This window comes from Dendropsophus ebraccatus, chromosome 10, assembly GCF_027789765.1.
Source record: "Dendropsophus ebraccatus isolate aDenEbr1 chromosome 10, aDenEbr1.pat, whole genome shotgun sequence".
NCBI classification, from domain to species: Eukaryota; Metazoa; Chordata; class Amphibia; order Anura; family Hylidae; genus Dendropsophus; species Dendropsophus ebraccatus.
Window position 1 is genome coordinate 92,105,076 of NC_091463.1, and position 27,369 is coordinate 92,132,444.

At 42.9% G+C, this 27,369-nt stretch overlaps 2 protein-coding genes across 2 annotated transcripts in view; both read right to left on the minus strand.

The window, feature by feature from the left end:
- Positions 1-4,395: 4,395 nt before the first annotated feature.
- LOC138766638 (oocyte zinc finger protein XlCOF8.4-like) lies at positions 4,396-9,012 on the minus strand. The gene is made up of 6 exons (XM_069944232.1): positions 8,901-9,012; positions 8,613-8,801; positions 8,411-8,534; positions 7,201-7,298; positions 7,005-7,113; positions 4,396-5,158 (listed from the first exon to the last, which is right to left on the minus strand). The coding sequence occupies exons 1-6, from the start codon at positions 8,982-8,984 to the stop codon at positions 4,488-4,490; spliced, it is 1,275 nt and encodes a 424-aa protein (XP_069800333.1). The 5' UTR covers positions 8,985-9,012; the 3' UTR covers positions 4,396-4,487.
- A 4,714-nt stretch (positions 9,013-13,726) lies between these two features.
- The window catches only part of LOC138766573 (zinc finger protein 91-like), a 64,548-nt gene continuing 50,905 nt past the window's right edge, over positions 13,727-27,369 (minus strand). Inside the window, exons 16-22 of the mRNA XM_069944164.1 lie at positions 21,761-22,113; positions 19,356-19,434; positions 19,085-19,273; positions 18,886-19,009; positions 17,905-17,993; positions 17,716-17,824; positions 13,727-16,076 (exon numbers count right to left, since the gene is read on the minus strand). Of these exons, the coding sequence (XP_069800265.1) occupies positions 15,364-16,076; positions 17,716-17,824; positions 17,905-17,993; positions 18,886-19,009; positions 19,085-19,273; positions 19,356-19,434; positions 21,761-22,113 (1,656 nt within the window). The 3' untranslated portion in view covers positions 13,727-15,363. The remainder of the gene's footprint in view (positions 16,077-17,715; positions 17,825-17,904; positions 17,994-18,885; positions 19,010-19,084; positions 19,274-19,355; positions 19,435-21,760; positions 22,114-27,369) is intronic.

Here is a 27,369-nt window from a genome sequence, read left to right on the forward strand (position 1 = left end):
CAAACCATTGTTAACAAATATACGTTCCTTAAAATCGCTCAATTCCCAGTCTTATAACGCTTTTATTCTTGGGTCTATGGGGCTGTGCGAGGTGTCATTTTTTGCGCCATGATGTGTTCTTTCTATTGGTACCTTGATTGCACATATATGACTTTTTGATCGCTTTTTATTACATTTTTCTGGATTTGATGCGACCAAAAATGCGCAATTTTGCACTTTGGGATTTTTTTGAGCTGACGCCGTTTACCGGTCAGGAATGTGATTAATTAATAGTTCGGGCGATTACGCACGCGGCGATACCAAATATGTTTATTTATTTATTTGTTTACTTTTATTTAAAACCTGGGAAAAGGGGGGTGATTCAGGCTTTTATTAGGGGAGGGGGCTTTTTACTATTAACAACACTTTTTTTTTTTTTTTTTTAACACATATACTAGAAGCCCCCCTGGGGTTAGGATTATTCTCCCTGGGGTTAGGGTTATTCCCCCTGGGGGACTTCTAGTATATACACTTTGATCTCTCATTGAGATCTTTGCTGTATAGATATACAGCAAAGATCAATGAGAACGGCACTCGTTTGCTTTCGGCTGCTGCAGCCGAATACAAACGAGTGCCGAGCCGGGGACGGTGCCATCTTGGACGAGTCCCCGGCCGGCATCAGACAGGGAGATCGCTCCTCCAGGACAACGTCCCGGAGGAGCGATCTCCCCCACTAGACACCAGGGAACGGTTGCCTCCGGTAATCCGAGGCAGCTGTCAACTTTGACAGCTGCCTCCGATTAGCTAATTAGCAGGCACGGCGATCAGACCGTGCCCGCTAATAGCGGCGGTCCCGGGCTATGACGTACGGGTACGTCATATGTCCTTAAGAGGTTAAAACCAAAACCAGGAGTGGATTAAAAAAGTGGAGAAATCTCAACCTTTCACTTATAGCCTTTTTTTCTGTATATTGTTTCTTCCTGGCTTTGGCTTCAATAATCTGTCAAATCGGTGTGTAAACCCACCCTAAGAAGGAGAGGGTTACACGCAAAATGTGGACAGGGAGGAGAAAAACCTTGGAGGACAGCTCACATATCCTGGAGAGAGAAGAGCAGATATAAGGCATTCTGCAGAGAGTAATCGTATCGGTTGTATACAAGTATAGGAAGAAAATAGAGATAGATACCTATAGAGAAAGTGTCTGTCCCTCACCCACACACAAAAATAAGTACAAAGCAAGAATTATAAAGAGTGTTCCTTTCAAAGGTGTCCAGGTGCATTACTGTTTTGGAAAAGAAATATTATTCTTTGATTTATTAAAAATTCTACAATTATCCATTATACGCCAAGATCTCTGCTTGTTGTAATTTATAGGAATGGAATCTTCACCAGGGGCTAATTGACAATATACCTGTACATCATGGCACCATTAACCATTTAAATTCAGCTGTTAAAACTGACAGTGGCATTTAAAAGGTTTAAAAGCCACTCACCTGGTGGTCTAGTGGCAGGATCGCCCTGTGATGCGATCACTGAGGGGCAATCCCTGCTTCTTGCCAGGGCTATGTGCCACAATGACCCTGATCCCGACTCAGCAATTGCTTACAATGCTCTCAAGCAGCCCATGGTAATCAAGCACTGATCTCATTTATCAATGCAGTTCATATGATCATTGCAGTCATCATAGAAGTCTTCAAGTTACAGAAAAAAGGTAGTGTAAAGTTCTCATTTTAAAAAAATCCCATTCTAAAATAAAAATTTTAAATCACTTCCCTTTTCCCATTGAATAAATAAAAAAATATTATATTTGGTATTGCTGCATGCAGAATTGCCCAAACTATTAATCTTGGCATTCCTGATCTCACACAATAAACTGAGTAAGCCTTAAAAAGTGCAAAAAAATGCAAAATTGCTGATTTGGAAAAAATCTGGAAAAATTGTAATGAAAAGTGATTAAAAAAAGTTCCATGTATGCAAACAAGCTACCAATAGAAAGTACAGATCATGTTGCAAAAAATGAGACCTCATGCAGCACCATAGACCAAAAAAATAAGTGTTGTAGGGATGGTAATATAGCAATTTTAAACACATTTAGGTTTTTTAAAAAGGTTTAACTACATTTTTAAAAGCCATCAAATAAAATAAGTTGACTATCGTAATCGTACTAATTTGAGGAACATAGATAATATGTCAGTTTTACAATATGGCAAATAGCGTGAACGTGAACCCCCTTCCCCCCGAAATTGATCCCCCCCGGTTTTGCAGCATATTTTATGAAAAAATGAAGTCTGTCATTGCAAAGTGCAATTGATGTCACAAAAAATAAGGACTCATGCAGGTCTGTAGGTGAAAAACGCCAGCGCTGCGGCCTTTTAAACACAAGGAGGAAAAAATTAAAGTGCAAAACGAAATTGGCCAGATCACCAAAGGGTTAATGGTGCATTTTTTTTGTATGTTTTTCAGCATGTGTGTTAAGCACATAAGGTGAACAGTCAAGTTTTTATCTGTTGAATGCTATGCAATTTTAAGGAAAAACAAACTTAAAAATGCCTCTAACTACGAGTGAACATAGTCTATGGCTGCAGCTGCCCATCAAAATGGATGATATGGAAATATGATGACTGCATTGCAAGGGAATGGGGTTGTGCTGTGACCTGGTAGTGGCTGCAACCGTGACCAGACAGTTGTCAGATTTCTGTTCATGACCACTATTATTAGTGTCTGATGAATCGCGGATGCGCGCGATACAGCTGTGACTGCAAGTACTGACCAGTGTTTGGCGTCCGCGCCCAATATGAATTTTACCTGCCAATTTTTTTGTTAATCACACGTGGAATAGAGACTGCACGGAAAGTGGTGAGTGCCCGCAATCTCTTTTTTCTTCTATTTAGGTTTTGCACTATTATTAGCTGCTACAGCAATAACCAAATTGCATTATTGAAATTGCAATAGCATTTCTGCAAGCAATCTCTGCATTGTTTTTACATTTAGAGGATGAAAACCTGCACACCCCTAATACAGAGGTCCATCAAGTTACAATATTAATTGGATCAAGGTCGACCATTGTTGAAAATATTGTATCTGTTGGCACCAGATTCTGACAGGATGCTTATGTATCCGTGCCTCGATTGTGATGTGAATGCACTCTAAAGTGATGCATACAACTGTAGTATGTGACAAAGCAAGCAGCCATACCTACTGGGAGCTACCTACTTATTAGGTGGCCCTACCTATCTACTAGGGGGAATTTCCTATTTACTTATGACGGGCATGTAATATACCAGTCTTATGCTACACTTATACGGAGCGATAATTCGCCCAATCGATCGTTTAACGATTTTGGAGCAACAATTTGGTTTTTACAACAATCAATAAATCGTTAGAAAAATCGTTATTGCGATAGTTTTTAAGATCGCTTAAAGAGGCACTCTGGGCTGGGGGGCTATTTTGCCTATGGCCGGGGAGGAGGTGGATGAGGGAAATGACGTCCCCTTACCTCCCCGGTTCCAGCACTGTGTCCCAGATCGCGCCGCTCCGGTCCCTGCTGCCTGGCCCCTTCCTGGTCTCTGCAGGGGTTTGAGACGTTAAGTTTCAAGTCCGCTCACGTTTCAAGCCCGCGTCAGTGACCAGGAAGTGGCCGGGCAGCACAGACCGGAGCGGCGCGATCCTGGACACAGCGCTGGAACCGGGGAGGTAAGGGGACGTCATTTCCCTCATCCACCTCCTCCCCGGCCATAGGCAAAAAAGCCCCCCAGCCCAGAGTACCCCTTTAAGCCCATCTTGATCTTTAAAAGACTGAAAGTTAACACAAAGCAATCTGCGAATTTTTAGCGAACGATGATTTGAGAACATATTGAAAGATCACAATGAATGATTTCTCGCTCGTCGCTTGATCGTTCGCTGTGTTTACAGGAGCCGATTATCGCTCAAATGCGATTAATATTGTGAAAATTCCAGCGACAATCATTCCGTGTAAACGCACCATTAGTAAATCCCCATGTCTCTAGGGGGCATGTACATGGGGCCTCTAATAAGCAGCACACAGTATGATCATAGCTTTGGGGGTACGCAAGCTTGTTGGCCCCAGGTTTTGGTATGTTTTAATGGATGCTAAATATTTTACCAATATGCTGGACTTCTTCCCAATTCCCTTTGGGTATATTGATATGAATAATCGCAAGTAGAACAAGGATGGCTCTCCATTCTAGGGGATAGTCTTGAGTGCACGCCCCATGACTGTTACCATGTCTTAGGCAGCTATATGACAGTCGCCCTTTATGAGACAACCACTTTGAAATGGCTTCTCTGATTAAATTGTTTAGATGTTCAATGAAATCTGATTTGTAAGTAGAACATTTCCCACATTCTAAACATTGCACAAATTGTACTCGCTTGTGGATTTTCTTATGTACAAGATTAAATTTATTCATACAAAAATGTCAAAATTCTGAACATGAAAATGGCTTCACCCTCCACAAAGTTTTTAACACTCCCCCTATTATAGATGACTATGACTTCTCTCTTGTGTGAATTCTCTGATGTCGAACAAGACTTCTTTTCCGGTTAAAACATTTCCCACACACTGTACAGCCAAATGGCTTCTCCCCTGTGTGAGCAATCTGATGAACAACAAGATCTGACTTCTGAATGAAACATTTCCCACATACAGGACATGGGAATGGTCGCTCCCCCGTGTGGATTCTGTGATGTGCAAAAAGATTTGATTTAATGGCGAAACGTTTCCCACATTCTGAACATAAGAACGGCTTCTCCCCGGTGTGAGTTTTTTGGTGTCTAACAAGATCTGATTTCCGCTTGAAACACTTCCCACAAATGGTACATGACAGGGGCTTCTCCACTGTGTGAACTTTCAGATGTTCAAGAAAGTTTGATCTCATAGCAAAACTTTTTCCACATTCTCCACATGGAAATCGCCCCTCATTTTTGGGATTGTTCTTTTCCTTCTCTCCTTCAGGCCCTGGAAGCTGATGTACAATCTGTGACTGATCGGCTAAAGGTTGCATGAAGGTGCTGGGAACAGGTACTAGATCTCCGTTGAGGAGGGAAGGAAAGTTTATGGTAATGAATTGCTGCCCATAAACATTTTGTGCCTTATTAGAGTTTGCTTCACAATCTGAAGAAGAAGGGAGAGGACTGCATCCGAGGCTCCGGGGGGCATCTGTTGGGAATAAAATTAGTTATTAGTAGACACCTTGGGGGAGATTTATCAAACATGGTGTAAAGTGAAACTGGCTCAGTTGCCCCTAGCAACCAATCAGATTCCACTTTTCATTCCTCACAGACTCTTAGGAAAATGAAAGGTGGAATCTGATTGGTTGCTAGGGGCAATTGGGCCAGTTTCACTTTACACCATGCTTGATAAATCTCCCTCCTTGACTGTAATGGTCCTTATATGGGGGGACACGATAAGTTGAGTGGCCATTTTAAATGTTTCGCTATCGGCTGCACATCCCTTGTTTACACAGGGAGATGTGTGGCCGATAGGATCTATTTTAAGGTGCTAAAATCTATCACTATCAGGTGAGAATCGGGCATTTTCCCGCTCTTCGGCCGATCACTGACACTTTTACACGGGCCGTTTATTGTTCAAAGAAGCATTTCTAGCAGCGCCTAATGACGATTATCAGCTGCAGTAAAAGGTGGGGGCTAGGAAGAGAATAAGGTGGTGGTTCCTTCAATACTCCATAACTTAACCCTTTAAGACTACCTATCATTTTCGCAACTTTAGGCACCATGCACACAGAGCAAAAGCAGCAGAGTTGTCGGCTGCGAAATGCCGCCAGCCTCTGTGCTATGATGACACTCTATGCAAGCCTCCCATAGAGTGTCATTATGGCACAGAGGTTGGCGGCGTTCCACGGCCGACAATTCCGCCGCTTTTGCTATGTGTGCACGGGGCCTTAGGGACAAGAAACTTGCTTGCTCTGCTCAACTTTCCTCAGCAGAGCGAGCAGCAAATCAGACTGTCTATATATTCCTAACTTCTGCTCCTTTGTTGTAGAAAAACATATCCTCAGACCACTGACCCTTCTTCAGAATCTAGGCACTATAACTTGTAATATCATCACTCTCCCAAAATGTAGGTAGGCGCCTAGTTTTGTAATTTGTAATAGTTTTGGAGTTCACCATGACCACTTCCTCTGGCAAAGTGCTTGATAGCCTAAAGAATCCCCTCTGTGCTGGTGTGGAAACCTACTTTCCTCTAGACGTAGAGCCCTTTTACACGGGTCGATTATCGTGTGCAAAATCGTTGTATCATTTGAATTTGAACGATAATAGTTCCGTGTAATTGCAGGCAACGATCAAAAAATCGTTTGTGTGTCGTTGATCACTCATTTAGATCTGACCCTAAAAGCATTGTTCGCTGTAATTCCGCATTCGTTCTCTAATCGTAAACGATCCTTACTACAATCGTTTACTCCATCTGATCCCAGCAAAAGAAGGAATTATTTGAAATTACAATCGTTGTAACGGTCGTAAGGACTATTGTTCTGTGTAACATGGTGAACAATTTCAGGTTAACGATAAACAATCTCATTTGCAATTGTTAAAAATTGATTTGTCTAATAGGACCCACAGAGGATACCCTCTTGTTATAGATACAGTCCTGGATATAACTAGATCATAGATTGTAGTAACCAGAGAATGTAGACTGAAGGTCAGTCTACATAACATAGGAACATATAGGAAGTAGGGAATTTCTTCAGCATGTCTGTAGGCTACCATTCATACCCACATACCCAGAGGGACCATTTGGCATATGCTAGGCCACTATGGATTGCCATACCTCTTTATCCCACTATAAATACAAGTGTGTTTCCTATGCAGATGGACAGAATAAAGGAATATGTATATATACGTGCAGTATGCCTAAACAGTGGAGCATACTGTATGCCAGGGAATTTTCCCGATGTCTACCTCTAAGATATGAGATGAAAACAGCACCCAAGAGATTGCTTTCATCTATAAATGTGACTCTGCTATACTGGGAGGTTGTCTCTCACCTGTGCAGACACTGCCAGAAGCTTCAGTCTTCCTACTTGGAAGGTCACCTCCATAATACTCCTCATCGTCCTCCGTCTCTTCTACCTTGACAATAATTAGGTCGTCAATCTAAAAGAAAATAGCTCTAGATATAGATGTTGTATGATGTAGTGACATAGCTCTTCAGGAACTGTTTGTCAGATCCTTCTACAGTACCTGCTGATCCTGCGGGACATTAGAATTCTCTTCTCGATCATCCTGGGACTTAAAAGGACAAGGGAAATTTTCAGGTGAGGGAGAATTACTGGATCCATCTGTAAGAAATACACACAAGGTTACTAAATACATTTAATTTAGGTGGTCTATCGCAAATACTCTCGAAAAGGTGTCGGGCCCAGACAAACCTTCCCACACCCAACAGGCCAGAAATAACCGGCAAGAGTTGGAGTTTGATGGTTACCCTAAGGGTATGTGCGGGGAATTGAAGACTAAAGTTTTCTGCTTCAATTTCCTGGCCTATTCAGCTCTGGCAGCATAGGAGCAGAATTTGAGCGGAATTCAAGCAGAATTTAAGCCCCCATTGGCTTCTATGGGATTCCTCTAGCAAAATCCGCACAAAGAATAGACATGTCAATTCTTTGGCCGGAAAGCAGATCTGTGGCAGAAAATTCTGCTTGGAAATTCTGCAGTGTGAACAACAGAGTGAAAATTTCATTGAACACAATGGGACATTGCTCTGTTCATATTTTACGTGAAGAATTTCAAGCGGGAATTAAAGGGGTACTTTCAAGCCCATGCAGAGACTGGAGCAGCGCTGGAACCAGGAAGGTAAGGGGACGTCATTGCCCTCCTCCCCGACTATAGGCAAAAAAAGCCACCTAGCCCGGAGTACCCATTTAAGAGCGGATTTCTCTTCCAATTCCTCGCCTATTCCGTAGTGTGCACATACCCTCACCGTAGCTTACCTGAAACTTCTACAATATTCACCGCTAATGACTAACATAGCGGCAGGTGTATCTACAGATGTAGCAGCTTCCAACACAATTGGCAACACGCAACAATTTTCGTAAGGGACTGGTATAAAGACTACTCTCAAAAGCTGGTTACCCTGTTCTTGTACGCTGAATGGCAAAGCATACAAAAGTGTATGCTGCATCACTGACTAAACATTTGCGTGGCCATTTGCCATAGTGCCAGGTCCAGTGAATGAAGTGAGCGAGCGGCAATGTGTATAGCTTCCACCTCCTGGCTGAGCTGGGTGAACATCTTTCTGCCAGGAGTGTACAGTAGTAGTGCATACCGTACTGTTGTCTAGATCGAGGGTGACAGAACACCAACATCATATCGTACCACCATGACATCAGCTACATCTGTATGTGACCCACAAAACTGCTTACACTTATATTTATGGACAGTCTCCTCTTACCCTGCGGTGTGAGGGGCGGCTGATCCTCCATCATCACCTCCTTGTACTGATCCCTGTGTCCTTCTAGATACTCCCACTCCTCCATGGAGAGATAGACAGTGACGTCCTGACACCTTACAGGGACCTGACAGACGCAGGGATATAGCCGTCATTATACCTTGGTGATGCAGTATTATGTCCCAGCATTCCCAGCAGCGCTCACCTCTCCGGTCAGCATCTGGACGATCTTATTGGTAAGCTCTAGGATCTTCCGCTCATTGCTTTTTTCGTATATCAGTGATGTAGGAGGAGGCACTATGATAGGGCTTCTGATCTCGGTCCATACTCCTGACATAATGGGATGTGTGCTGGGAGGAACATACACACCAGTTTTCTTCACTACCATGTAATCCTGTGTATGGAGAGACGCACTGATACATATCACTCATCTCCGTCCCCATCTCTATCCATAGCGTGATGCCATGTCATATATCCCATGCCCCCCCCTCACCTCTCCAGTCAGCAGGTAGATGATCTCCAGGGTCAGGCTCAGTATTTGCTCAGTCACTTTGAGACACTTGCTGTCTGTGTCCATCGCTGAGCGGTCACCAGAAGGAAATCTATTATAACACCGCAGGAACCTAATAAAACAAGAGATAATCTTACTACTTAGGAATAACAAGGAAAATAACTGTCAGAGAGACATGTTAAAAGTTTTGATCGGTTCGGGTCCCTCACCAATTGTAAGATCAAGCTGGGAGAAGACAGTGATCAACACAGTCCTCTCCCGGCTCTTTGTCACACGATCAGGACAGTCGGCTCTTTCTTACAATTAAAGGGTTTGTCCAGCGAAAATCTTTTTCTTTCAAATCAACTGGTGTCAGAAAGTTATATAGATTTGTAATTTACTTTTATTAAAAAATCTTAAGTCCTCCCATACTTATTAGCTGCTTTATTTTTTAATGTTTTATTTCCAGTCTGACACACTGCTTTCTGCTGACATCTCTGGCCGAGATGAATCACCATAGAAAACCTCTCCTGCTCTGGACAGTTCCTGTCTCGGCCAGAGGTGTCAGCAGAGAGCACTGTGTCAGACTGAAAATAAAACATTTCCTGCAGGACATACAGCAGCTGATAAGTATGGAAAGAATTTAGATTTTTTTTAAATAAAAGTAAATTACAAATCCATGTAACTTTCTGACACCAGATTTGAAAGAAAAATATTTTCGCTGGACAACCCCTTTAATGCGGGTCTTAACACTCACACTCGGACTGATCAAAGCTTTTGACGTGTCGCCAGTGACACTTTAAAATCTGACCGTTAGATGTTGTAAATTGGTGCGCTTTCTGGCTTTACAGTGGATTCCCCCAGGTACTGGCTGTGTGGTGTCAGTCAGTCACTACCTTGTGGCTGGAGGGGCCCACACTTGGATTTAGTATGGGATAAGTAATATACACTCAGAGGGTTTCACAGCTGCATAATACTGCAGCTGCTGAAGCACTTCTTTATTCAATTAGTGGTGTACACATGGAACAGAACTAAACTGTATATAAGATGAGTGGTGCTTATATGGCGTCACCCATCGTAGTATATATATATATATATATATATATATATATATATATATATATATATATTATAATAATATATTATGTATATACACACATACCCGCACCTTGGATTGTGATAACCAAGTAAGGATTCTTGTGGAGAGACACAATTACCTGGACGTCTATGTAAGTCAGAGAGATGCGGAGGAGAGGAGGGGGGCTGCGAATCCCTGTAAACATTTACCGACTCCCCAGTAGATTCCAGCCCATGGTAGATGAAGGACCTTTGGTGATGTCATGATCATGTGACCAAGCACATCACTAGTACAGCAGCATTTGCCTCCAAGCGAGCTCCCTCAGCCCATGTGACTGATCACATGATCATGATATCATGAAAGGTCTTCCATTCTTGACAAATACTAATGAAATAAACGTTCAGGCGCTAATCTGCTGTGACTGCGATAATAATCCACCACGGCGCACCTCATTTACTTTCTGTATAAGGAAAAGTTATACAGTGGTGCCTTGGATTACGAGCATAATTGGTTCCGGGGCGGCGCTTGTAATCCAAATCCACTCTTAAACCAAATCAAATTTTCCCATAAGAAATCACTGATGTACAGACAATTGGTTCCACACCGCAAAAATAATGATTTTATATTCTGAATAACATGTAAAACAGATGAAACAAACATTAAAAAAAAAAGCAGAATCTGTGATATTATAAGTTACTGTACAGTAATGGAGAGGATGGGAAACACAAGGGCGGACAGAGACTGCAGGGAGCAGGAAGGGATGAGCAGGGCAGATGTGGGCACATACATGCAGCACTCTCTGTCCGGGGAGAGAGGGGTTACAGCTATGGAGAGATTACCTCCACAGTCCTGTCCCCTGATGTAAGCCCCAGCCTGAAGTGGTTCTGCTATGATTTGGAAGGTGAGGGAGACTTCCTGGGTCAGAGTACAGGGCTTTATGGTCCTTTTACACGGAACGATTATCGTTCGAATTTGCACGATAACGATCGAATTCGAACGATAATCGTACGCGTAAGCACTGCAAACGATCAAACGACGAGCGAGAAATCATTCATTTTGATCTTTCAACATGTTCTCAAATTATCGTTGGTCGTTCGCTAAAAATTTGCAGATCGTTCCGTGTAAACAGTCTTTCAACGATTTCCCCTATGTGTGAGATAGACTTAACCGATCGCAAAACGATTTTTCCGTCCGATTTATCATTCCGTCTAAACGCTGATCGTTATAAAAAAAAACATTGTTCATTCAAAATCGTTAATCGTGCGATCGGGCGAATTATCGCTCCGTGTAAAACCACCATTAGACCCCGCTATGCAGACCATGCCCCTCTCCCACTCCTCCTCCCACCCAGTACAGGGAGCTCTTACACCAAAGCAATGCTCTTAAACCAAGTCACAATTTTGAAAAACTGTGAGCTCTTAAACCAAAACGCTCTCAATCCAAGTTACTCTTAAACCAAGGTACCACTGTACAATATAATTTCTTTGATTTTTTAGGATCTCTGCTTGCTGTCATTGAATAGGAACTTGTCCTGGTCATTTGGTGATCACAGAGGCGGGCGCTTTGATAATTATAGTGCCGCCACAATGACTATTTCCCACGCTGCATAGACAGAATAGCTCTCACATGACCGAGTGATTTTACTGATATTTACCTGCAAAATAGAGAACGCAATTGTGAGACACCCGTCTAATTGACTTTAACATCCAGTTCCTAACCATTTTTACTGTATCTGAATGGGAATTCCTTTTTCTTTTTATATCGATAGGGTATGTTGACCGATACTTTAAAGGGGTTTTCCAGCTAAAATCTTTTTCTTTGAAATCAACTGATATCAGAAAGTTATATAGATTTGTAATTTACTTATATTAAAAAAATATCAAGTCTTCCAGTACTTATCAGCCGCTTTATGTCCTGCAGGAAGTGTTGCTTTCAGTCTGACACAGTGCTCTCTGCTGACATCTCTGGCTGAGACAGGAACTCTGTCTCGGTTTTCTATGAATCCCCATAGAAAACCTCTCCTGCTCAGGACAGTTCCTGTCTCGGCCAGAGATGTCAGCAGAGAGCACTGTGTCAGATTAAAAACAACACTTCCTGCAGGACATAAAGCGGCTGATAAGTACTGGAAAACTTGAGATTTTTTAATATATGTAAATTACAAATCTATATAACTTTCTGATTTGAAAGAAAAGGATTTTTACTGGACAACCCCTTTAAATTAATCTGTCAGCTGCAGTTCACGTTTCCAACGGCTGACGCTGTTCGGTCACAGAGAAACATGGTACCTTTCATATATATATCTGTGCTTTCAATGTAGAAAAATCCTTTTTTTCCAGGACCGTGCCAAAGTATTCCCATTCTCCTGATAAATTGAGAACTGTAACACCTCCTCCCTCTCCCTCACATTCCTGATTCCTGCTGTCAATCAGGACAGGGGAACTGGACTGGAGAACAGGGAGGTATTAGGGTCCATTTACACAGAAAGATTATCTGCCCAAGATTTGAAGCCAAAGCCAGGAATGGATTGAAAAGAGGAGAAATCTCAGGCTTTCCTTTATGACCTGATCTCTGTTTACAGTCTGTTTCTGGCTTTGGCTTCAAATTTTTGGCAGATAATCTGTCAGTGTAAATGAACCCTATAGGTCTAGATCTCAGCACTACTAGGGATTGGAAATACATATCGCCCCACAGAATAAAAGGATTTTTCCCATGTTATGACCTGAGGTGGCTAGGAAGCCAAAGTTGAATCCAGGGGGTTAAAAAAGCAAAAACCATAGGCTGTGTCTGGTATTGCAGCTAATGCACTGAATAAAGCTGCACACACAATTGCATAGTCTCAGTCCCTTTGATGGAGCCTAGCTGCAATACCAGGCACAACCTATGATCAGTATGTGGTGCTGTTTCTAAGAGAATGTGACGCTTTTCATGCTTGGTAATGAAAGGGGTTATCCAGTGCTACAAAAACATGGCCACTTTTGCACCACTCTTGTCTCCAGATTGGGTGGGGTTTGAAACTCAGTTCCATTGAAGTAAATGGAGCTTAAAGGGGTTATCCAGTGCTACAAAAACATGGCCACTTTCCCCCCTCTCTTGTCTCCAGTTCAGGTGCGGTTTGCAATTAAGCTCTATTTACTTCAATGGAACTGAGTTCCAAACCCCACCCAATCTGGAGACAACAGTAGGGGGAAAGTGGCCATGTTTTTGTAGCACTGGATAACCCCTTTAATGGAGCCAGTTTGATGGATCCACCTGACTTTTGATTGGGTGAAGAATATACCTGCTGACCACGCTGTTCTTGTTAAAGATACTGGAGCTCTAATAGAACATAGCGGCAGAATGAACCAATATCTTTCATTTATACCTTAGGCCCCTTTCACACTAAGGAATCGGTGCAGAGATTCCAAACGGAACACCCTAACACCCCCCACCGCTGACTCGTGCCTACATTCTATCAGTTTGAATGGGAGAGCTCATGTGCTTCCACTCTCCATGCCTCTCCTCTCGAAGAATTGTCAAGTCAATTCTTTGAGCAGAGAGGCGCAGAGAGCAGAGGTGCGCAAGCCCCTTCCATTCAAACTGATAGGAGGCAGGATTTGCAGAGTTCGCAGGGGGGGGAATGGGGTTTTCCGCACGGAATCTCTGCGCCGATTCCGTAGTGTCAACGGGGCCATATCAAGCAATACTTGAAACTATAAAATCATATGCAACTAGCAAAGGATCTTGGGATATGATATACAAAAACCAGACAGACTTTTATAACCAATATAAATTTATTCATACACCTATTGGTCAGTTTCAGAATTAGTAGTCAGTTAATCCACACAGACGGAGCGGGACCATACAACAGCACACAAGTCTTCAAGACCCACGGAGCAGCAGGAAAGATAGTATATACCACATTTGACATCGTAATTATGCCCAAATTCTGCAGGCTTCAGAGCTGAAATCACCCAGGAGTCTTTACTTCCTTTATGGTCACTTTCACCTGGACTAAAAAAGTAAACGCATCCACAATTGGCAGATCTGTGAATGCAGCTCTGGAGTATAGTGCTTTAGATGTAGGAAATCTGATTATTTTTATGCTGGTTTTATCTATATCTGGGGTTGTCAAGTGTTTTAGCGTGTCAAATATGTGACCTACTCCATCTTTTGCTGACAGCATGCCCATTAATAATGACCGTGTCTACACCACAGGAGATTCATAAATTACAGATTACTGTGTCTCTTATGGAGGAGGGACGTGTTGTAGTTATTATAGCAGCAGTCTGCCCCATAGGGCAAAACATATCAAACATCGACATGTCCCCTGAGGTATAAATTAAACATAGTATCTTGTTAACATTTTCTCCATGTTACAAACAAGAACGATCTCTGAGAATTTTCTGATTTGTGTGGCCCCATAATGCACACTCACCATCATATTCCTGTAGTGTCATCTGTTTCATCTCAGCTCTGGCTCATGTGACCAATGATCAGCCACCATCTTGAGTTTCAGATTTCAAACTGCATTGTCACCATTTCAAATTATCAGCAGCATCACATATCACATGGGCACTACCAGCTCTCTATAGATTTCTAAATAAGAGACTAGTATACAGTTAGGGGGGGGGGGGGGGCTGATCATAACTGTGTGCATAATCAGTAACTGTGATGCGATTTTGTGTCTCCGCTCTAGGGAGAGCTTGTGTGGAACAGTCCATGCAGTTTCACCATACAGGAGGTTCTGCTGGCTGATTTGGTGACTCCACTGTGAGCACAAAAACACATGTAATTTCTATGGGGATCACCATAAGATCACATGATCCAACTAAGGCATTAATTTTCAGACAGAAAAGAACAAAGTGAGGTAATACTAGATGAATTATATATACAGACTGACTGCATGGTGAATAAGAAAGAAATCAGAGTGCTGCTTTAGACCAGTTTCACACATATCGCATGGCAGCGGATTTCAGGCTGCGAGTTTTGCTGCTATACTCTGTACTGTCATTTCCTATGGCTCTGCATTCTCTTAGTGGATTCTCATTCCGTTGCCAGAATGTAGCCCGTCCACTTAATCCACCGCTGCTGGGCTAATACATTACCTGCCCGGGCTCCCGTCTGCTTCTCCAGCTCCCTGACGTACAATCAGTGGCTGAGGTGGAACAGAGCACTGGCAGGACGCCAGGGAGTGCGGGCAGGTAATGTATTAGCCCAGCAGCGGTGGGTTAAAGGGCAAGGACTACATTCTCACAGTGAAATAAAAAAAGAATGTGCAGCCATAGGAAATGACACTAGAGTATCAGATTGGATTTCGCTGCGGAAGTCGAAGCGTGAAATCGATACGTGTGAAACTGGCCTTAAGGAAAGTGCAAAAAGATTTTGGATAAAATTTCCCCCACATTCTGATTAGCACAATGTCTTCCCCTCTGTGTGCAGTCTCTGATGCAGAACCAGTTGTTTCTTGTTGGTATAAGATTTCTCACATTCTGAACACGCAAATGGCTTCTCCCCGGTGTGAATCCTCTGATGGACAACAAGACTGAATTTCCGATTGAAGCTTTTCCCACATTCCAGACATGAGAACGGCTTCTCCCCAGTGTGAGTTTTCTGGTGTCCAACAAGGACAGACTTCATGGCAAAACATTTGCTGCAAACCGGACACGAATACGGCCTCTCCCCAGTGTGAGTTCTGTGATGCCTAACCAGATCTGACTTGCGGGTAAAACATTTGCCACAGTCTGAACATAAGTATGGCTTTTCCCCAGTGTGAATTTTGAGATGGTCGTAAAGATTTGATTTGTATGAAAAACATTTTTCACATTCTGGACATGGAAATTGTTTTTCGTCTCTAGGAACAGTTTTCTGTGTTGGACCATTTAATTTATTTCTACAATATTCCCTATATTCAGACCAAGGGAATGATCTGGGAACCTGTGACTGATCTGATGACGGTTCTGTGACAGTAGTGGGATCAGATGGTGGATCTTCATTGTGGTCGACTGAAGGTAGGTTAGAAATGATAAGGTGGTCCCCATAAGGGTCACGTGTGATATTATGTTCTGCCTCACAGTCTGAATATGAAAGGAAATGTCCCTCTGAGCTTCTGGAGCAGTCGTCTCCTGGAAATAAAAAGATAAAGTAAAGAGAGCTGACAGATCCACTATACTACACCACACAAGAGAGCTGACAGATCCCCTCACTATGCTACACCACACAGGAGAGCTGACAGATCTACTATACTACACCACACAGGAGAGCTGACAGATCCACTCACTATGCTACACCACACAGGAGAGCTGACAGATCTACTATACTACACCACACAGAAGAGCTGATAAAAGTACATGGAACTTTCTGGGATACAGAGTAAAAGGTGAGGGGACAGCAGAAGGGGAGACAAGTTTAGGGAATGTTATAAGCATGCCTGAAGTGGTGAGTCTTCAGGGCGTGCTTGAAACTGTGAGTATAAGAAATTAGTCTAGTTTCTTTGGGTAAAGCGTTTCAGAGATTGGGTGCAACACGAGAGAAGTTTTGGAGGCGGGAGTGAGAGGTTCTGATTATGGAAAATATTAGTATAAGATCATTGAAAGAACGCCAAGAGTGTAAAGAATTTAGAGGAGGAGCTGGTGGTCTATGGTGTCAAACACTGCTGAGAGATCAAGAAGAATCAGGGCCCTATTACACGGGATGATTATCGTGCGAAAAATCGTCATATCGTTCGAATTTAAACGATAATCGTTCTGTGTAATTGCAGGCAACGATCGAAAAATCGTGCGTATGTCGTTGATTTAGATCTGAACCTAAAATTATTGCTAATTGTTCGCTGTAATTCCACATTCGTTCGCTAAAGTTCCACATTTTTTCACTAATCGGGAATTGCACATTGTTTATTGTTTTGCTGGGATCAGAAGGAATAAACGATCATAGTAACGATCGTAACTAACCACTATCGTTCTGTGTAATATGGTGAATGATTTCAGATGAACGATAAACAATCTAGTTTGCGAGCGTTTATCGTTAATCCTTAAAAATCGCTCCGTGTAATAGGACCCTTGGCAAGGAGTAGCTTCCTTGTGACTTAAGGAAAGGGTTTGACACCTTGGTGAGAGCAGTTTCTGTGGAGGGAAGGGATCGACTGTAGGGGGTTGATTAGAGAGTTATCAGAGAGATAGTGGGTTAGGTGAGAAAAGACAAAACGTTCCAGGAGTTTAGAGATAAAACGGAAATCAGAAACAGGTCGACAGTTGGCTGTACAGGACTGATCTAGAAAGGGTTTTTCAGTAGTGGGGTTATTACAGAGTGTTTGAAGGAGGAGGGAAAGGTTGAATATTTTAGTGAGGTGAGCAGTGACAGCAGGAGAGAGGGACTGAAGGAGGTGTGAGGGAATAGGGTCACTAGGGTAGGTAGTAGGACGAGAAGAGTAAAGGACCTCGAAGGGCCAAGAGTGATGAGGAAGTGGGAGAGGGAATTGGATCTGTGGGACTTTCGGACTGGGAGGTGGTGTCAGAGTGGATAGTGTCAATTTTAGATTTGAATTAAGAAGCCAGGTCTTCAGCGCAGAGGTCAGTGATGGGTGTCTGAACTTTGTGCTTAAGAAGAGAGTTAAAGGTATCGAAGAGGGGTTTTGCATTCTATACTACACGACACAGGAGGAGAGCTGACAGATCCTAGTATAATAATACTTCAAGATTAATATATTGTTCATTGTAATAAACAAGGAGAATACCTGGTTCTTTAATACGGATGGAAGTTGCTTACCTGTGCTGATATTGGTAGGAGTCTCGTCCTCATTATACAGACAATCACCTCCATTATACTCCCCATCTTCCTCTGTCTCTTCCACCTTGACAATAATCAGGTCATCAATCTACAAAGAAAAAAAAAAATAATGATAAAGTTTGATGCGATGTTTCTTCACAGGTATTTATTGTGCTCTTTTCCTTCTACCTGATGATGCTGGGGCACATTCAGATTTCCTCTTGAACCATCCTGAGGACTGGGGCATCTCTCAGATGTACTAGTCTCACTGGGTGTATCTGTAAGATGCACACATGCAGTGAACACAAGATTACCAACTGAGGAATATGTAAGAGACTCAGTGTAGTGGCCCTGGCAGTGATATACCTCCCTTGGTTTGGACCTTTAAAAGCACAGGTCCAAGAAAAACTCTAAAGAGCACAACTTCTCTCCTCAGACACAGACAAAATCACAGCAACGAGGTTGCTAACTCAGTTGCTGGAAAAGCACACACAAAGCCTTTCTTCTCAGGTTCTGGACTACAGTCCCAGCATTACAATGACCTAGCTGGGTCTATTCCGCATAGGGTTGCAACTGCTGGCGCTCTCTCCTGCTTACCTCTAAGCTGTTCTTCTCCTCCAGTCACTCCTCAATATTGGGGCCTAATCTGCATGTTTAACTCCACCCTATTTCTGGAAACTTCCATGTAATGTCCAAATGCAGTAACAATCTAAGAAAGTCAGTAGGTGGCACTGGTGCCTAACCAGCCAAGTGTTAGTCGGCTAGTAGCTTGGTAAACTACCAAGATTTCCCCTGTGTCCCCATCCTGATACCGTGCTTGGTAGTAAGCCTTCTCTTTTTAACCCCTGCTACCTGTTCAAGTGTGTGTGGGGAGGAGTTAACAGATTAACCCTTTCTTTACTGATAGTGTCCTTTATAGATACAGAACACCTTACCTAACTTATTTTTGGGTTGTGAAACAAATTTTTATTATTACTTATTGGAAAATTTGCTTTGATATATGAGTAGTTTGGATTACAAGCACGTTTCCGGAACAAATTATGCTCGTAATCCAAGGTTTCACTGTACATTCCTCTGCGTAAAATATAGCAAGAGAACAGGGAGCATCTTAAGCCCAGCCACATTACAGCAATCTACTCTCCTTTACAGCCAATGAAAGTTTTCTCTTACCCTGTGGTGTGAGGGGTGGCTGATCCTCCACCATGACCTCCTTGTACTGATCCTTGTGTCCTTCTAGATACTCCCACTCCTCCATGGAGAGATAGACAGTGACGTCCTGACACCTTATAGGGACCTGACTGACACAATGATATAGTCATGATCTAGACACATTATCGTAAAATGTACCAGTGTTCCCAGCAGCACTCACCTCTTTGGTCAGTATCAGAATGATCTTGTTGGTGAGCTCTAGGACCTTATGTTCGTTGATTCTCCCATGTATTAGACTGCGAGGTGGAGGAGCAACACTGGGAATTTGGCTTTTGCTCCATCCTTCTGACACACGTGACTGGGAATTAGGTGCCACACACTCAACAGATTTCTTCACTACTGTGTAATCCTGTGTATGAACGGACACCAATAAATATCTTTATTTACACACTTAGGAACCCTCCTGTACTATGACTCCCAGAATCCCTTACCTCTCCCGTCAGAAGGTATATAATCTCCAACGTGAGGTTTAAGATCCGTTCTGTCATTTTGTGCCTCTCTTTGTTCATCCTTAATAAGTGAGTAAAGGACAAATATCTAGTAGAGAAGGCCCCAATACTACAGAAACCTGGAGAGGACACAAAATTGCAAAAATCGTACAAAAGTGACAGCATACAATGTAAAAAATGTTCTGTGTGCACAATAATCAGGAACAAGAAAAACATTGTAAGAACCTTGTTTAGGACTGCATAAATCAGAGGTATCATTGGGGAGGTGATTGTGGTGCCGCACGCTCTTCTCCCTGCTCTGTCTATGTAAAGAGACGTGCCCTATAGACTATCATTATGCAGCCATCTCATTACGTTACAGAAAGCAGGGCGACGACTGCACTTATATAAATTTTTGCTCCCAAAGATGCGCGGTGTCTTAGTTTTCCATGAATAAGAATTCACACATCACATGCACAGTAGGGACAGAGTGTACGGTATGGTGGTTTCCAGCCACCAGGGGGAGCTCATCACAGCACACTCGTACAGCACAGCAGGGACAGAGCGCACAGCAAGGACACGTTCACACTACGGAATCTGCGCATTCCGCTGCTTGCCCCTGTCCGTTCCTGTTTGACTCTCCGCCCGTGCCATAGACTCCATTCTATGCTCGGGCAGATTCTGCTATCCGCCTAAAGAATTGACATTATAGAATGAAGTCTATGGCACAGGCAGAAAGTCAAGCGGGTGCGCGAGGCGAAATCTGCTGGATGTTCTGTAGTGTGAACGCGTCCTATGGCAGCTGGCAATGGGATAATGGCAAAGTGTGTGCAGCTCCACATCTGGTGGTAGGAGGCAACGGGGATGGCGGCAGGTGACAGGCCTCTTGATGCCTTGCCTGCACATTTACAAGTGACGGTCGCAAAAGGGAACATCGGGATTGGTGGCATGCAGCTGCTCTGCAACGGACAGTGAAGATAGGGGACAATGGCGGCGGGCTAAAATGAATCTCAGCTGCAAGCCCTGGTGTTCTGTTCAAGGTCTTACTTTCAGGGAGGCCTTATATTTAGCAATTCAGCAAAACCTCTACTAGGTCTTATTTTCAGGAGAAACAGGGTGTCATTGTACAAGTTAACAGGTCAGTTTTGATGCACATAACCTTTTTTTTTTTTTTGAAGAAGAAGAACAACTCTTTTGTCACCCAGGAAAAGGCTGCTCCGCCAATCACTAGTGGCAATTGTGACCTGTCTCATTTGATCAGCGGGGACCTGGCACTGTGGGCAGGTGAGTATTAAAGGAGAACTCCGGCGAAAATTTTTATTAACGTATTGTATTGCCCCCCAAAAGTTATACACATCACCAATATACACTTATTACGGGAAATGCTTATAAAGGGCTTTTTTCCCTGCACTTACTACTGCATCAAGGCTTCACTTCCTGGATAACATGGTGATGTCACTTCCTGGATAACATGGTTATGTCACTTCAAGGATTAAATGGTGATGTCACTTCCTGGATAACATGGTGTTGTCACGACCCGACTCCCGGAGCTGTGCGGGCTGTGGCTGCTGGAGAGGATGATGGCAGGGGACACTGAGGGACACAGGGCACTGGAGGGACACTGAGCATCCCCCTGCCATCATCCTCTCCAGCAGCCACAGCCCACACAGCTCTGGGAGTCGGGTCGTGACATCACCATGTTATCCAGGTAGTGACATCACCACGTTATCCAGGAAGTGACATCCCCATGTTATCCAGGAAGTGACATCACCATGTTATCCAGGAAGTGACATCACCATGTTATCCAGGAAGTGACATCACCATGTTATCCAGGAAGTGAAGCCTTGATGCAGTAGTAAGTGCAGGGAAAAAAGCACTTTGTAAGCATTTCCCGTAATAAGAGTATATTGGTGATTTGTATAACTTTTGGGGGGCAATACAATATGTCAATAAAAATTTTCGCCGGACGTCTCCTTTAAATGTTAGATTTTTCCCGTAGATGTGACACATCATATTTCTCTTTATGCACATATATCTACACTGATCCCCATTAAAAAATAGGCACACTGCACTCCAGACAGCACAAAGACACAACATGGCGGACTACATGGCAACGATCAGTAACATTATATGGCAAAATATCAAGTGTTTTCTATAAAAAAAATGATGAGCAAATCTTCAGACTGGGATGGAAACTCTGCCAAGATAATTCCACCATTTATTCCAACGGGAAACAAATTTACCCCCTAAAAATAAAAGGTGACATGGTAAATATAAGGTATAATGAGAATCCGGAATATTACTAACCCTGTCCTCCCAGTATGTGAGGACATGAAGACAATGGCGTCCTGTATGATGTTATATGAGGAAAATCACAGACATCTGACAGATATGTGACAGGAACCCACCTTCTGTGAGGAGCGGGAAGGAGGGGAACGCACCGGCAGTGAGAACGCACTGTTGCTAAGCAACTACAAGCTCCGGGGGAAGAACTACGGGAGCCGACGCGGGAACATAGTGAGTGCGAAAAGCGCGGGAAACGCACATGAGGAGTGCGAGAGGAGGAAACATGAGAGGAAGGGAGCAGAAGGAAGATGTGGAGCCGGGGGCTGAGGTGGAATGCGGTATCTGGCCGTAATGTGTATAGTGTGAACAGTGACTGAGGGAGTGGAGTGAATGGGTGTAATGGAGATGCTCTCCGTGTCAGGACGTCTATAGTAGAGAAGAGTGGGCTCAGTGTAGGAACAAAGTAGATCTCAAATTATATCATTTATAGTCATTAAGCTGCTTTTCCCTCAGCATGCAGCTGCTCTCACTGCAGGGAGATCAGGTAACCATGGATACGTCCATGCTAGCTCTTGCATGAAACTCACCTCATGTGGACGTATCCATGGTTACCCGAATCAACTGCACACCAATGGGGAAAAGCAGCACTAAGGGCCCTATTATCGTTCAGATTATCGTTAAATCGTTCGAATCCAAACGATAATCGTTCGGTTGAAATGCAGTTAACGATTAACGACCGAACGAAAAATCGTTGATCGCTTTATAAGACCTGGACCTATTTTTATCGTTGCTCGTTCGCATTGAATAAGACGTCGTTCGCAATAGATACAAATGCAATAGCGAAGTAAAAACGATCGCAATTACGACATAAGTAACGATTATCGTTCCATGGAAATGAGTGAACGTTTTCAGGTCTTTCGCAATAGCGGTCGTTTGAGATCGTTAATCGTTAACGATTATGCAAACGATAATCGTCCAGTGGAATAGGGCCCTAAGACAGGTACACTACTAAAATGGTAAGCTATCTACAGCATATTGATTATAAGTATCTAATCAGTGGAGGTCAGACTGCTGGGAACCTCACTAAAGGTGCGTTTACACGTAACGATTATCGTGTGAATTTGCGCGATAATGATCAAACAACGAACGAGAAATCGTTCATTTTGATCTTTCAATATGTTCTCAAATCGTCATTCACAAAAAATTCGCAGATCGTTCCGTGTAAACAGTCGTTCGCCGATTTAACCAATGTGTGAGATAGGCTTACGCGATAGCAAAACGATTTTCCGTACGATATAATGTACCGTCTAAACACTGATCGATATGAAAAAAAAAATCGGTACTCCGACATCATTAATCATACGATCGGGCCAATTATCGTTTCGTGTAAACGCACCTTAATGGAGGACAATGTCCACGGAGTGTATATCAGAGGCAGCTGGGTCACTGCTCCATTCAGACATGTTAAAGAACAAAAGTGAATGTAATATTTTTTTTATGAATATTTTATTGCCAAAAAAAAAAAATCTTTTTATTACCAAAATGGCCTACACCATCCCCTAATACTCATAATGTGTGTTCCTATGCCGCTTTATTGTTCTAATTACTTTTACATTTTTGCACTTTTTTAGGATAAATTTGCACCTATAAAAAACAACCAAAAAAAGGTTCTTTCCAGTATTTTTATGCCTTATTAATATATAATATAAAACCATACTCGCCCAGTCCCCATGCTGCCTTCTTACTCTACCAGGGTCACCACTGCCTGGCACAGGGAGCACATCTTCAGGAAGCAGTGAGGAGAAGGTACCCAGGCATCGTAGGAAGGGCAGCAGTGGGGGATTGGGCAGGTAAGTATGGCTTATAGGTAGAGGTGTTCACTTACTAGCCCCCTTCCAGTTTATTCCAGGTCACCTCATCCTGATTAATTTCCGTATAAAGCATAAGATTTATAGGCCTAAAAGCCTTTGTAAAGAAAAAAAATTCTTGATAATTTTTCTATGGTACTCTAGGCGAAACTGATGATAACTTGTGCATAAACCTGATGCATTTTTTCTGAAACCTGACACATCTATTATCTGTGGCAAAGATGGAAAGCTTTCTTCCACACTGTATTAAAGGGATACTCCGGTATAAAACTTAGCTCCTACAGAAAGTACCGATGTTTTTAGTTGCTTCCCACCTCATTACCACGTACTGACCTCGTCGCCTAGGATTATGACCTGTGGTTCAGCTTGCTGGTCGAGCATGCCCAGTGCCTGCACTTAGGAGTTGTAAGCTGCATATGCAGGATATATCAGATGATGGGGCATGCTGGGAAAGTTAGGCCCAGCAGTGGGGTACAGTAGCTGAACAATAAAAAGAATAAAGACTGACTCTTGTGGTCCCTTTACACAGAGCGATAATTTGCGCAATTGAACGATTAACAATTTCAAAGTAACGATGTATTTTTTTTATAACGATTAGTGTTTAGATGGAACAATAGGTCGTTTGAAAAAAATGTTGTTACGATCGTTTTAAGATCGCCTAAGCCCATCTCCCACATAGGGTGAATCGTTGAAAGACTGTTTAGACGAAGCAATCTGCTAATTTTCAGTGAACGTCCAACAACGATTTTAAAATATGTTGAAAGATCACGATTTATCGCTCGTCGCTTGATCGTATGCAGCGTTTGCCCAAGCGAATATCGCTCAAATGCGATCGTTATCGTGAAAATTTGAACGATAATCGCTCCGTGTTAAGGAACCATAAGGGTGCGTTCACATGTACAGGATCTGAAGCAGATTTAATGGCGCAGATTTGAAGTTGCAGATTTAATGCAAAGTAACTCTGGGCCATCAAATCTGCTGCAGATCCTGTACGTGTGAACGCACCCTTAGGGTAGCTTCACACACACCACATCGCAGATTTTATGCTGCGGATCTGCAGCAGATTTGATCTAAATAACTGAACACAGCATCAAATCTGCTGCAGATCTGCTGCGGATCCTGTACATGTGAATGCACCCTTATGCTGGGTTTACACGGAACGATTATCGTTCGAATTTGCACGATAACGATCGAATTCAAACGATAATCGTACGTGTAAACGCAGCGAACGTTCAAAAATTCTGATCAGTGTGATTTGAGTCTAGGTGTTCAGACCACCACCGACTGCTATAAGCTGGGAAAGGACTGCAAGTGAATGCTTCACACTCCAGCTCATTGCAGTTAACAGTCTCCCTACACTTACCATAGAATCCATTTCCTGCAATGCAGTGAGCCAGGGAGAGAAGTGTTTAGCGCTTCTGGAGACCATAACATCCAGAAAGGTTATGTGCACACTGAGGAATTCTCGAGGAATTGTAGCTGAAAGTTTTCAGGCAGAATTCAAGCAGAATTTAAGCCCCCCATTGACTTCTATAGGATTCCTCTAGCAAATCTACAGCAGAAAATTCTGCTCGGAAATTCTGCAGTGTGAACAGCAGAGCAGAAAACTCATTGAACACAATGGGACTTTGCTTTGTACATATTTTACGGGAGGAATTTCAAGCTGAATTCCTCGCCTTTTCCTCAGTGTGCACATACCCAAACTTTTGAAATGTCTGTGTTACATGTCATATTTTTTTCCCCTAAATAATGGTAAAGAGGTTATCTAGGATTAGAAAAAATTTTTTTCTTAGTTTGTATGTGATACTGCAGTTCAGTGAAGTAAATGGAGCAACCGCACAGGACAGGTGGTGCTGCTGGAATAAAACAGACATCTTTTTCTAATCTTGGACAATCTCTTTAATGGGGAACTCTGACCAAAATAATAGGGGGCAGTCCAGTAACATAATAAAGAAGCTCTACTTACCTGTCCCCGGGCCCCCGCACTCCAGTTTCTCCTGGCCAGTCTGACTGTAGCCTTCCCCCCACCCCCCCAATGACTGGCTGAGCAGACATTACTGAGCCCAGGTTGTGAGGCCACAGGACGGGGAGCTGCAGGAGGCTGGTGGGGGTCCTGGATCGGTAAGGCAGGGAAGGGTAAGTAGAGTTTCTTTGTTATGTCCCCACAGACTCCTGCTTGCGCTGTGCTTTATTTAGCTGGACTTTTCCTTTAAGGCGTTGTCCTTTGCACTGTGTAATGTTTGGGCTTAAAATAAAAATGCCACAAAAAACTGCAATAAACATGATGTAGTTTTTGCGATGTCCCCCCAGTAGTATGCATGAGTATGTGTGTTTTTTGTGGTATTTGGTTTCATGTGGCTCCTCGATCATGTGATCCTAGAGTTTCTATTAAAGAATATGAGGGAGAGAAGATAGCAGGGGAAAAAAAAAAAAAAAAAAAAAACGCATGCAAGCATTTAGGGTTTTTTTTATACTTTTTTTTCAGCATACAGAGGTCCATTGGGAGGAAAGGGAACAAAGCCAAAAATGAGATGAAAAAAACCCCACAGCTACAGCATACTGCATTTTGGGAAAATGCATGACATAAATAGAAAAGCATTGTAAGTGTGATGTTTTATACTTCATTAGTGACTCCCAGCTAACAACTGGATATGAAGTTTTTTTTTGGAAAAAGAAATGATTTCATGTGTTGCCCATGAAATTGTTTCAGGAAAACCACCTCCAAGTCTTTCATCAAGACCAACATATCCATGCACTGGTTTTAAAGGGTTACTTTGGTATTAGAAAGTTAGATTTAAATAAAATCATCCCAAAATATATCACTTTCTAATATAGTGTAATAGTACTGGCTTCAAAGTGGCTTTGTGTGATTTAACCCTGAAAGGAAGTTGGCACCAGAAGAACTACACAGTGTGTATTGTCCTCAGCTCCGACTCTTCTGTCTCTCCGTAGACAACGCATTATCCTCTGATGTCACAGAAGGTGTGCCTGGTTCATGTTTTTGAGCTCTAGCCCCACCTCCTGAGTGATGTCACCATCTCTAACCAGTCTTTCCAGCCTACATCACCATCTCCCTGTCATACACACAGATACATATATATCTTTATGGAGATATTAAGGGAGAGTGTGTTGTGATTACAGCATGCTGCCTTGTGCTGAGTGATGACACAAAGAACAGACAGGGAGTAATACCGCAGGTGCTGCAATGTCAATAGTCTGCAGTGAAATGAGATGTTCTGCAACAGCTTTGTGCGGGAAACTGGCAGCAGCACTGTGAGAGGGGTGTAAGCAGATCGGGATGACTGTAATGGAGAGCTGAGGGAACACAATACATTCTAAAAAAGATTGTAGTAATGAGCAACTGCGTCTGCAGTGATTTATCTGACAGATTTTGAAAGCCAAAGCCAGGAATGGATTTGAAAAGAGGAGAAATCTCAGACTTTCCTTTATGACCTGATCCCTGTATATGTCTGTTCCTGGCTTTGGCTTCAGAAACCTGTTGGATAAATCTTGCCATAAGCAAGGCTCTCAGCTGGTGCAGATTTACACTACAATATACACCTGTGTGCAGGCATAACCAGCCCCCAACACCTTTATGCCAGATTTTTTTTTTTTTTTTGCAGAAATCAATAGTACAGGCGATTTTAAGAAACGTTGTAATTGGGTTTATTAGCCGAAAAATGCATTTTTTATCATGAAAAAGCAGTTTGAAACTCTCCCCCCTGTCTTCATGGTTTTATATGGAGAGGGGAGGGGTGGAGGGAGATGAGGCACCAAACCAGGACAACAAAGAGTTAATTTACTGCTACATCACCGGGCTATCTCCTCTTTAGTCAGCACTGACCTCTCTGACCCCTGAATAC

What these genes read in the sequence shown, in the direction of transcription:
- LOC138766638 (XM_069944232.1), bottom strand. Translation starts at nt 8,984, where the DNA reads ATGGACACAGACAGCAAGTGTCTCAAAGTGACTGAGCAAATACTGAGC. An exon ending in TCCAGATGCTGACCGGAGAG is followed by an intron (nt 8,535 to 8,612) that starts GTGAGCGCTGCT and finishes TGCGTCTGTCAG; the next exon opens with GTCCCTGTAAGGTGTCAGGA. An exon ending in TTCTGGCAGTGTCTGCACAG is followed by an intron (nt 5,159 to 7,004) that starts GTGAGAGACAAC and finishes TATTCCCAACAG; the next exon opens with ATGCCCCCCGGAGCCTCGGA.